General features: G+C 42.3%; 1 protein-coding gene and 1 long non-coding RNA gene across 2 annotated transcripts in view; one reads left to right on the top strand and one right to left on the bottom strand.

Annotated features, from left to right (window-relative positions):
• Positions 1–8,181: 8,181 nt before the first annotated feature.
• The window catches only part of LOC122561325 (spondin-2-like), a 32,015-nt gene continuing 27,871 nt past the window's right edge, over positions 8,182–12,325 (bottom strand). The window contains exons 4-5 of the mRNA XM_043713021.2: positions 11,682–12,086; positions 8,182–8,400 (exon numbers count right to left, since the gene is read on the bottom strand). Of these exons, the coding sequence (XP_043568956.2) occupies positions 8,282–8,400; positions 11,682–12,086 (524 nt within the window). The 3' untranslated portion in view covers positions 8,182–8,281. The remainder of the gene's footprint in view (positions 8,401–11,681; positions 12,087–12,325) is intronic.
• LOC148145934 (uncharacterized) overlaps positions 8,245–12,325 on the top strand; it is a 90,253-nt gene continuing 86,172 nt past the window's right edge. The window contains exon 1 of the long non-coding RNA XR_015760872.1: positions 8,245–8,443. This is a non-coding gene — a long non-coding RNA (uncharacterized LOC148145934). The remainder of the gene's footprint in view (positions 8,444–12,325) is intronic.

The raw sequence follows: 12,325 nt of genomic DNA, 5'->3' as shown, positions 1-12,325 counted from the left end.
CAGAAGGTTTCTAAGGCAAGGATGCCCTACTAGGAACATTGATGACTTCAGTGCTCACAGTGTTTATTTGTAACAAGGAGAGAGGAATCTATTTTTGATGAAGGGATAGCTGGGTAGTTCGTAAGCTGGCATGGGGTCAATGGGACTAATTGCTTTCTGCTATACTAGAAAGGTCTTCATTTTGGGTGCAGTTAGTAAATATCAGCAAACTAATTACTCTTGGGGTGAATAACAATTAGGCTTGATGTTGCTTCTTTCACATGATACACTATTGACTAATCAAAGGTAAGAATTTAGGCTTATTTTTCTCTCTGTCTAGCCTGGAGGTTTAAGGTTTGAACTTACACAGGGTTTCTGCTGGTTGTCTCCCTGAACTCTGCCAGCTAGAGATCTGGAACATAGTCATTTTTCCTGGGCTTTCTATTGCAGTCACACTGCCATCCCCAAAACCCAAAGAAATTCAACCTCAACAAGTCCAATTTTGCAGATCCCACCCCTGTCAGATTAAGCTATTCCAGCACAGGCCAGGCAATCAAACCAGGGTGCAGAATGTAGTGCTACATAGAGTCATAGAATTGTACAGCACGGAAACAGACCAGGGGAGTTGTGACCAATCATGCTTAATGCTCACTTAACAAAATGAAGATTTACATTGGTAGTGATGCATCTTGGGATGTTCTTCAAATGCAAAAAATGTGTGATACATTCAAAGTCTTTTTATGGTGAAGAGAAAATGTCTAAAAGTTATTTAGAATAATCATATTGTCATAGCGTCGTAGAGTTGTACAGCACAGAAACAGACCCTTTGGTCCAACTCATCCATCCCAACCAGATATGCTAAATCAATCTAATCCCATTTGCCAGCATTTGGCCGACATCCCTCTATACCTTTCCTACTAATATACCAATCCTGATTTGGAGCAGCACTCCGAAAGCTAGTGCTTCCAAATAAACCTGTTGGACTATAGCCTGGTGTTGTGTGATTTTTAACTATATGCCATTCCAGATGTCTTTTAAATTTATAATTGTACCAGCCTCCACCACTTCCTCTGGCAGTTCATTCCATACACACATCACCCTCTGCATGAAAAATCTGTCCCTTAGGTCCCTTTTAAATTTTTCCCCTCTCACCTTAAACCTATGCCCCCTACTTTTGGACTCCCCTACCCTGGGAAAAAGACCCTGACTATTCACCGTATCCATGTCCCTCAAGATTTTATAAACCTCTATAAGGTCACCCCTCAGCCTCCGGTGCTCCAGGGAAAACAGCCCCAGCCTATTCAGCCTCTACCCAGCATCTCATGGATGCCCAGTTCTGACCTCTGAGTCTGTTCTGAATCTTTCAGCACATTACTGGCATGACATAACAAGATGGAGGTTGATCCTTGTCTCAATAAGGAGTGGACAGTTACCATTCCAGCCAATGCCTGGACAGATGCCTCTGCAACAATTACATTGGTGAGAGTATGAGGTTAGGTAGGATTTTTCCTCTTATTCGTTCCTTCCTGCCTCAAGCTCAACTTGCAACTATGTACTTTAAGGCACGGCCATCTCAGTCAGTCTTAGTCCTGCAAAGTCATTGTGATGAAAATTAAAGGCCCACACTCAATGGATTCTGTGCACCTCAGTGCTTCTTGCAAATAGTGTTTAACATGAACGAGTACTGATTCATCAGTTAGTCAAATGGATTGTTGGAACTGCTGCTGTGAGACTTCACGGAGTCCAAAGTCAATATTTAAGAGTCCCAGGGTCGTATGCTTTAGAGTGTGCCATCTCTGATAGGTCTATCCTGCTGATGGGTTGGAACATTCCCAGAAACAGTGATGGAGGAATCTGAGATGTTAGTTGGATTGTTTTGTTCCATCAGTACAACTATGCCAGGCTGTGGCTTGACTCAGCTAAAGTGCAGGTCTCCCTATTTTGTCACAAGTCCTTAGATCTTAGTTGAGTAGATGCTGCACGATTGACTGGAATTAATATTTCTCTCATTGGGTCCAGTGCATAGTTTGTTATCAGGTAGGCAGTCTGGGTTTATCACATTGTCTTTGTTTTTCCATATATATCCAGAAGTGCATTTACACATAACATAACGTTTTTTTCTCCCCAACACCAAATCATCTGTGGTTTCTTTCTCATCTATTATCGTCAATAAATCACCTGTACTTCCAATTGAATAATGCACATAAGTTTGTGCAAGGCCTGTTTAGGGCAATGTAAACCATTGGAAGATGAGGGGGGCATAGGGAGAAAGGCTAAATCAAAATGGAGTTGGACGGGAAAATAAAGCACTCTACTTCCTGAGGTGCCCGCCTCTCTAACAGGAGTTTAGATCAGAGTGGTGCTGGAAAAGCACAGCAGGTCAGGCAGCATCCACAGAGCAGGAAGATCGACGCTTCGGGCAAAAGCCCTTCATCAGGAACTCCAGAGAGTATTGGTGGACACCACGTGCTCTCTTTCCAAGGATACCCAGTCACGAAGGTAACCAAGGAAGAGGGGCAGACAGGCAGCAGCAAGAAACCCCTCCACAGCCCACTGCCTGCACCTGTTCATAACCAATTTGGCCAGGCCCCGGAGCAGACACACAACACAGTTCTCTGATTTGCACTAGATGCTCAAAGATCTGGACGTGGGGCTGAAGTGCAACCAAAGCACAACAAAAGATTGTTCAAGTAGCTAAAAAGGGGATGCAATTGCCCACAACCTAAAATATACTTGGTCCAAGGATTCCACAGCACTGCAAAATAAATAGATGGGTTAGGAATCCGTGAATCACAGCAACCTGCAGTTAGGTGGGACTGCTGCGGGCAACACCCTCCACCTCAGATCCCTGATGGAAAGTGGAAGGATTCCCACATAGAGAGCCCTCCCATTACTGTCTTTGTAGTGGATTGATACAAATGAATGGATTGCTGGGCCAATTGAGAGAGCTATTAGAGTCAGCTAGATTGCTGTGGGTCTGAATTCATATATGGATCAGTCCAGGTATGGACAGATTTATTTCCCCGAAGGACGTTAGTGAATTGTGAATCTATCACTCGTCAATTACAAGCAATTCATTAAACGCTGCACTGTAAGATGAACAAATCACAATCCTATGTTTTCCAGACAGAGCTGAATTCAGGCATTTCAATTGCAAGCTGCTGCAAGCTACTGACTATTTGAGAGCTATTGCCCGTGAAAACATACAATTGTCTATTCAGCTCTGGATGCCAAGGTGTTTGTTTGCTTGACTAATATTGATTAGGTTGTATTTTCCATTTCAAAGCTGTGATTATTCCTCTCTTGCCTCACTGAAGGGCCAGAATGAAAGGTGAACAATAGCCCTAATTAAAATCACTCACCACTAGTTAACTAAATGGACAAACCTCACCTGCTCAGCACTTTAATAATCTGTCATACACTCTTCAATCATAACCTCCTTTGTGTAATATCCAACATAAAGCACAGAAGAATATTTAATCCAGCATTTCCTGTGTTAGTAATAGACAGATGGGACTTCAATGGCAGAACTGTGTATGTAGGTGAGGAATCAAACTGCCTCATCAGGAGCCTGGAACCTGGTGATGTTATGATAAGGCAATGGATTTGGATCAATGGTGAACACATTGCTTTCTGAGTCAAAGGGTCAGGGATTCAAGCTGCACCCCAGAATCCTTAAGAATAAATCTAAGCTGATGCTCCATTGAGATGAGAGTGTGGTGCTGGAAAAGCACAGCAGGTCAGGCAGCATCCGAGGAGCAGGAAAATCGACGTTTCGGGCAAAAGCCTTTCATCAGAACTCCATTGAGACCTAGAGAGAGTGCTCCTCTGTAGGAGGTACTGCTTTTCGAACTGCACTTTTAGGTGGAATAATTCTCAAGAAAAGTATGAACATTTTGTTTAATGTCCTGACCCAATATTTCAACGCCTGTCCCTTGATTAGAGGATGGATGTTGCCTAGTCGGCTTTCTGTGTCTCTGCCGTGGATCTTCATATGAGTGAACACGCCGATTTTTGTCCTGCAGATCTTTGGACAGATGGGGCAGGGCATCCCATGATCCAGACTGCAGAATTTGCTTCTTTAGTTTGTTTCTTCTCTGCCGTTGCTCTACTTAATCCTTAGGTGTTGTGACTTGAAGAGCGGTACAGGTTGATGGTCAAGTTGTCACCATTTTGATCAACTGGTAGCAATATCCTCCGAGTCATTAATGTCAATGCTGCTGAGCTTCAGGCAGAGCTTGAGACAATCTTTACAGAATTTATTTTGTCCTCCTCTGGAATGCTGGCCAGTTAAGAGTTCAGAAAAGAGGACCTGGCAGGGAGATGCCTGCTTAGGTGTACCAGGGATCAAAACCTATGCACGAAAGCAGGGAAAGTTTACGCAGTTGGATGATCAGCCATGTGAAACTTGAAAGGGTTCAGAAAAGATTTACAAGGATGTTGCCAGGGTTGGACGATTTGAGCTACAGGGAGAGGCTAAACAGGCTGGGGCTGTTTTCCCTGGAGCGTCAGAGGCTGAGGGGTGACCTTATAGAGGTTTACAAAATTATGAGGGGCATGGATAGGGTAAATAGACAAAGTCTTTTCCCTGGGGTCGGGGAGTCGAGAACTAGAGGGCATAGGTTTAGGGTGAGAGGGGAAAGATATAAAAGAGACCGAAGGGGCAACTTTTTCACGCAGAGGGTGGAATGTGTATTGAATGAGCTGCCAGAGGAAGTGGCGGAGGCTGGTACAATTGCAACATTTAAAAGGCATTTGGATGGGTATATGAATAGGAAGGGTTTGGAGGGATATGGGCTGGGTGCTGGCAGGTGGGACTAGATTGGGTTGGGATATCTGGTCAGCATGGACGGGTTGGACCGAAGGGTCTGTTTCCATGCTGTACATCTCTATGACTCTATGGCTCTATGATCATTTTGAATGTGGAGCAAGCTCAAAGACCTCTTTTCCTATTCTCTATTTTTTTATGTTTTAGATTTCCAGACACAGTGTCCACTTCACTGTAATTGTTTTTATTGGAGACTTGCCTGAATGCCTGGATAGCTGACTTCAAGGAGGTCACTAGCGTTTATTCTATTTGAATCTGGAGAATGCAGTAGAGGCATGTCTGGTGGAGTTTCTCCAGTATTCTTACATGTTACTACAGTCCGGATCTCACTACATTGTAAGAATGTGGTGACAAGAACTGGGACTAGGAAAGATACAATATTTTTCTGTCCACCAACATCACCAAAAAATAGATACCCTGGTCACTGAACGCAAGTTGCCTATTGCATTTCCTATATTCCAACCGTGATTATAGTTCAGCAGTGCTTCATTGGCAGTATAGCACTTTGGGATGTCCTGAATATTTTAAAAGGTGCTACAAAAATGAAATTTCTTCCTTTGATTCTGGTGGTTGCTATTTTATATTGTCTGAAGTTTCTGTTGATGGATTATGCTTGGAAACAATCTGGGCCACAAGTGAAACTGGAATTGTGTCTTTCAAAAGTCTCTTCCTTTCCTCACCTTATACATATCAGTTTGTATCCGCCCAATTCTTTGTCTGAAGCCATTGATGCATTTGGAATATAAGCAAGAGCTGCTGAGACTAAGTCAGAAACATAACGTCATCTACTCCACGGCTGAAGGAAAGCTGCTAACCCATGAAGAATGAAGCCTCCTGCATGTAGACTGCAGGCAGAATTCCAGATGCTCCCTGGAGCCATATTCCCTTTCAATTGCAAGCAAAAACATTGACAGAAGTTGCAATGAACATTTCACACAGATTGAAGCCCAGTGGAGCATAAATTAAGGAAGATAGTCAATTCAATCCAATCTGAACCCACCCCTTCCTGCAAGTGATGTTTTAAAATTGGGGCTAAAGGCCTCAACTTCTCTCATTTTTAAATTTGTTTGTAGGATATGGGCATTGCTGGCTAGGCCAGCATTTATTGTCTGTCCCTAGTTGCCCTGAAGCGGTGAGCTGTCATCTTGAACTTCTCCAGTTCACATGGTGTAGGGACTACTGTGATGCCGTTAGGGAGGGAATTCCAGGATTTTGATCCAGTGACATTAAAGGAACAGTGATACATTTCCAAGTCAGGCTGGTGAGTGGCTTGGAGGGGAACTTGTAGATGGTGATTTTCCATGTATCTGCTACCCTTGTCCTTCCAGATGGTAGAAGCCAGTTTTATGAATATAACCAAAGTTCTGGACCAGAGGTTTTGTTGAGTGGAAGCCAGAGAGGAACTAACACCAGACACTTGTTAGCTTATTGATTGTAGCTTGAATAATTAGTTAACCATGAGACAGATACAGACAAGGGCATCCACTGTGGGGATCAGTTAGCCCAGTTGGTCTGCAATGCAGAGTGATGCCGAAAGCGTAGATTCAATTCCAGTGAAGACCCTGCCTTTTCAACTTTGACCCTCACCTGAGGCAATGGTGATCCTTAGGTTAAGCTCACCACCCCGGTGTGTCCAGTGAGAGAGCATTCCCAAGGAATCATGGCCACTTACAGAGAAGGGAAGGACTAAAGGAGGGGTTCTTACTGTACATTGGGAGAGGTGGCCCCAACTGTACCCTCTAAGGACAAGTTAATTGAGTTTTTGACCGAGATGCCAAAGGTGAATGGACACCCCAACAGATCAGTCAGCCCTTGCTGAGAGCCAGCTATTACACTGCAAGCTGATCTACTCGGTATGTGTGGAATTCTCATGATGACTGTTAATCCAGTGACATGATTTATAGCGCCTAGGCTCCAGTATCAAAACAGCGCGCTGCTCCCAGCTGGTGGCTTCACTCGGAATGGGAAGCAGCCCTGCAAACTTGAGTTTGTGATCTGATTAGCAGCAATTACACATCAGAATATCGGAGAAAAATTAACTGCCGAAGTCAGTCTGCTTCCATCACCTCCTCAACCTCTGAACGCAGGAGAAGCTCATGTTTCTTCATACAACGTAGAACAAAGACGTTTTTATTCTGAATAACAGTTGCCACAATTCAATGGCCTAATTATTTTTACACAACCTTCATGTAAAAGGGCACCGAAGTGAAGCTGTGGGCAAGCACCTCCCAGTCATGTAATGCACTCTTAATGAAACAGTCTGGAGCAGAGTGTTTCTTATTGTACAGCTGTAGAGTTAGTTCTGTTACTGCAAAATCATTGCTGTCATGTGTAAATGGCCTCTTTTCACCCCAATCTGCAATTAATCGGAGAGTCACCACACCTCAGGCCAACAGCAATGTTGAGAAGGAGAGTACTCCATGGAAGCCTATAAAACTCACACAAACTCACACAGATATTTACAATTAACTTCACTTCCTCTTGGATTTCTTGTGGCACAATGGTAGTGTCCCTACCTCTGAGTTAGGAGGCCCATGTTCAAGTCCCACCTGCTCCAGAGGTGCGTAATAGCAGGTTGATATTGAAAAAAATCCAGAAGGGTGTTTGAAATGCAGTGATAGTGGCACCTTATCTCTGGGCCAGGTGGCCTGGGTTCAAGTGCCACCTGCTCCAGAGGTATGTCGTAACCAATCTGAACAGGTTGATTAGGAAAATATATAAACTTTACCTCTCACTGATCTAACCTCAGCACCATGGCCTCAATCCTATCAAACATTTATGTGACAGCTTCTCAACCTGCTCAGCAATACTATGCCATGAGAGTAAAATCTCACGGATCATCTATACAATGTGTCAGGTGCCAATGTCTCTGATTTTGCCATGTGCTCCTCAGTTTTCATTTAAGCAACATCACATAAGAACATAAGAATCAGGAGCAGGAGTAGGCCATCTGGCATGTTGAGTCTGCTCCACCATTTAATAAGATCATGACTGATGTTTTCGTGGACTCATTTCCACTTACCTGCCTGCTCACCATAACCCTTAATTCCTTCACTGTTCAAAAATCTATCGAAATTCACCTTAAAAACATTCAACGAGGTAGCCTCAACTACTTCACTGGGCAGGGATTTCCACAGATTCACAACCCTCTGGGTGAAGAAGTTCCTCCTCAACTCAGTTCTAAATCTGTTTCCCCTTATTTTGAGGCTATACTCCTGAGTTCTAGTTTCAGTGGAAACAACCTTCCCCCCACTTTTATCTTATCTATTCTCTTCATAATTATGTATATTTCTGTAAGATCCTCCTCATTCTTCTAAATTCCAATGTGTATAGTCCCAGTCTACTCAGTCTCTCCTCATAAGCCAATATATAATCAGATTCTACATAAATGCTTTATAAACAATTTTATTCCTTTCAGCTACAAAGTTAATCATAACCAACATGGGATCTGGTGATTGAAGAGTGGGATGCTTCTTATCCACCCTCTTCTGATGTTGTAATTGAGCTGAAAGGCTGGTCACTGGAAGCATTTTGCAATGCTAGCATACTCTCATTGAATGAAGCTCCAGCCTTGGAGATCCACCTGCTTTCATCTGTAGGGTGAGAGAAAGAAATATAAACAGAATCAAGTGTCAGGTAAGCTGAGCTAACTTTAAGGCAAATGGTGGTGTAATGGAAATAGTGTTTGCCAGATAATCCAAAGAATCAATCTAATGGTATGGTGACTGGGTTCAAAGCTCAACATTGTAACTGTGGTGAATTTGAATGTGGTTACATTAATTTGGAAAATAAAGCCAGTCAGTAGTAATGATGACCATCACAGCTATCATTGTTGTTAAAAAGTCCATCTGGTTTGCTAATGCTATCCTCTAGGAAAGCTAGCTTAAATATGACTCTCAACTGTTCAAGGGCAATTAGTGATGGATAACCCATGCCAACAATTCAAGTATCTCATGAATTTTTTTTTCAAAACCCCAAAGTGATAAACAACTCTGAAATACTGACTTCCAGTTATTGGTTTTCATGTTGAAAGTACTGACGAGTTTGGAACTGCAGAATTAATGAGGGGAAAGGTTCCTATCAGGTAATTGGTTTGAATGTGATAAGTAATGGGTGGCTGACTGAGTAATAGTCATGGTCAAAGTTATCCCTCTAGTGTGCTCTATACATCCATTTCACTTGTGAATAATTAAACAAATAAGCCTACTTGAGATAATCAAATGCTGTTAGTATTTGGTATGCGGTGTAAAATTTGCAACATGTTGCACCCTCTGAAAATGGACTTATATCTGTCAACAGAAATTTCCTCAGCCATTTTTGAGATGATAGATGAGTTCAGAGGCATTAAGAATTGCAATTTACCAGGGCAAAAAATTATCTCATACAATCATTGAATATAGCACAGAGGAGGTAGCCTATATGGTCAGCCAGCTTTTACTCAGCATAATCCAACCATCCTACTCCCCTATTCTTTTCCCAAATCTTGTGACTTTTTCTATTTTCATTATTTACCTAAGTTCCTTTGTAGGCTACTATTAAATATATTTGTGTCAAAGTCCTTGAGCTCACTCCCAAACAGTTCTATGAGTGTACCAATGCCACGTTGACTGTAATGGTTTAAGAAGGTAACTAATTGCCACCTTCTTCAGAGCAGTTAGGGATGGACAACAAAAGCTGGCCTAGCTAACTAACCCCATATCATGAGAAAGCATTTAAAACATGCTTCCACAGCTAGGTGACATGGTGGCTCAGTGGTTAAGACCAGTGCCTTGTAGTGCCAGGGACCTGAGTTTGATTCTACGTTGATTCTCCTACTTCTTGGATGCTACCTGACCTGCTGCGCTTTTCCAGCAACACATTTTTCAGCTCTGCTCTCCAGCATCTGCAGTCCTCACTTTCTTCTATCTTTGGGTGACAATCTGTGTGGGGTTTACACATTCTCCCCATTCCTGTGTGGGTTTCCTCATACAGTCCAAAAGTGTGCTGGATTAGCCATGCTAATTTATCCATGGTGTCTCAGAATGTTCAGGTTAGGTGGGTTGGCCATGGGAATTGCAGGGTTACAGAAATGGAGTGGGATGCTGTTTGGAGGATTGGTATGGATTTGATAGGCCGGATAGCTGTCTTCCACATTGTAGAGATTCTAGCCCAGCAGCCATTGCACTGTAAATCCTCACCACATGTTACATAAATAATACGTCCCTCATCTGCCTTTTCAGATGCTGATAAATTCACTGTGCATTTTTACCAGTTGGAGTCTTTCAGATTCATAGATACTTTTATTGAGACTTTTAGTGTTGAGTGTTTCTGAAAGAATAAGCACATTTTGTCAAAACGTTTTGTTCTGCACCCATCAGGTCAATTCACCAGTGTAAAAAGAAAATATTTATGTTGGAAGAGAAAGGAGCGTTGATAGGTTAGCAAATGAAATTTGACTATTACAAGCATTGGAGGCAGTCTAGAGAAGATTCACAAGGTTGATCCTGGGTGTGGAGGGATGGGTGAATAGGTTGGGCTTGTACTGATTTGAATTTAGAAGGATGAGAGGTGATGTTATTGAAGCATACAATATTATTCAGAGGCTTGATAGAGTAGGTGCAGAGAGGTTGTTTTCCCTTGTGGTAGAGTCTAGGACCAGAGAACATAATCTCAGAGTAAGTGGTTGCTAATTTATGACAAAGATGAGGAGGAGATTTGTTTTCTCTCAAAGGGAAGTGAATCTGCAGAATTCTTTACTGCAGAAGGCTACTGAGGTTGGATGTTAAGGCTGAGGTGGATTTGTAATCAGTAAGACAATATCAAGTGTATAGGAAAAAGGCAGGAAAGTAGAGTTGAGGATTATCAATGGCCTGCTTCTGCTTTTATGTCTTGTTACATTGGTATTTCTTGTGAATTGACCTGATGAGTGAAAGATAAAAAGCTTCAACAAAATCTGACTTTATTCAGCAATACTCAAGTTTTGTATTTCTGAACAACTACTTTCAATTCTTTTTGTGTTTGATTAACATTTAGTTCCTAAATTGTAAATTGTCTAGATCAGCAGTCAACATTGTAAAAGGGAAATGTTTATGGAAAACTATATTTCGCATCCATTGCTCAATAGGTTAATATATTTCCCAATATGGAATCATAAGCCTGAAAAATAGAGTCTTCCTGTTTCAGTCTTCATCCTTGATGAATGAGCCAACCACAATTATTGTGTGCTAATAGGCTGCCTCAGATTCCTGTGCCCCTTTCCTCTTCAGTGATCTCTGTTGAAAGTGCAATTGTACAGATATCAGATGAGGAAAAATTCAGTCCTGGCTGAACACTTCAGTGATCTAATAACTCATGGGCAAAACCTGCACATGGAGGATGGTTATTTGGCCAATGTTGATGAAACTGGTAAAATTAGAATGTAGTTGGACGGTAGACATGGTATGTAATGTGAAGAGGGAAATAATAACTTTCGACATGGCAGCTGTGGCTCAGGAGGTTGCACCCTCACTTTTGATTCAGAAGATTGAGAGTTCCAAATCTACTCCAGAGTCTTGAGCACAAAACTTAGACTGACACTCAAGTGCAGCACAAAGGGAGTATGAGACAGTCAGAGATGTTGTCTCTCAGTTGTGACATTAAATTAAGCCCCTATTTGCCCTCTCAGATAGATGTAATTGATGGGGGAATAAAGCCTCTCAACTAACATCAATAGAACAGATTATATGCTTTTTATTGTAATGCTGTTTCTGCAACTTGTTGCGTAAATTGGTAGGATTGGCTAACTCCTCACAGGTTTGGGGATTGAGCCTTCTGATGTGCTCATGCCAACATTAGTTGTTCTGGTGGCAGGTACAAGAACAAAAAGCTCCAAGAAAGAAGAAAAATGATAACTTACTTATGATTTTCAGAAACTGTTCACTTTCTTGGACTTGCCTATCAACAGGATGAGATGATGCTATGACATTGTCTGTTTCATTGTGTGGTGACTGGGGTTTTTCCAGTGAGTTGGAGCCCGCGCTTTCATTCAGGTTTGTCTCTAAGTATGACATTGCAGTTCCTTCTGCTGGCTCTGAAACAGTGATGTTGCTATCTGCGACTTGAGTCTGACAAGGAGATTCCTTGCATTCTTCCTGGGTCAGCAAACTTGGACAGGTCTCCCCATCATTGGCAGGGTGCTGTATTATGAACCGTGTCCTTTCTCGGATGCCAATCCCACAGCTGTTGCTGCACAGACCCCAGGGAGACCAGGCAGAGACTTCGCAGTCCAGAGGTGTCCTAGTTAATTTCTTTTCCTGGGAGTCTGAAGAGTAACAAAAACAAAAACCTTGCTACTGCTACATTACAACATGATTATATTCAGTCATTACTGCTTAGTGCACGAGTGAGCATTTTGACTTCACCTCCCTGTCAGGTGCTAATTTGTTGCCATTGAATGTTGAAATATTACCATGCTGTGTAGAATCATCTCTTAAATACGCAATCCACATAGCACAGTTTAATCCAGGTTGTTAAATATGTTGGCCATAAGTACATGTGCTC

This window comes from Chiloscyllium plagiosum, unplaced genomic scaffold (assembly GCF_037043375.1).
Source record: "Chiloscyllium plagiosum isolate Xiang-an unplaced genomic scaffold, Cpla_swu_hap1 HiC_scaffold_22, whole genome shotgun sequence".
NCBI classification, from domain to species: domain Eukaryota; kingdom Metazoa; phylum Chordata; class Chondrichthyes; order Orectolobiformes; family Hemiscylliidae; genus Chiloscyllium; species Chiloscyllium plagiosum.
This window is presented reverse-complemented; position numbering and strand designations above follow the sequence as displayed.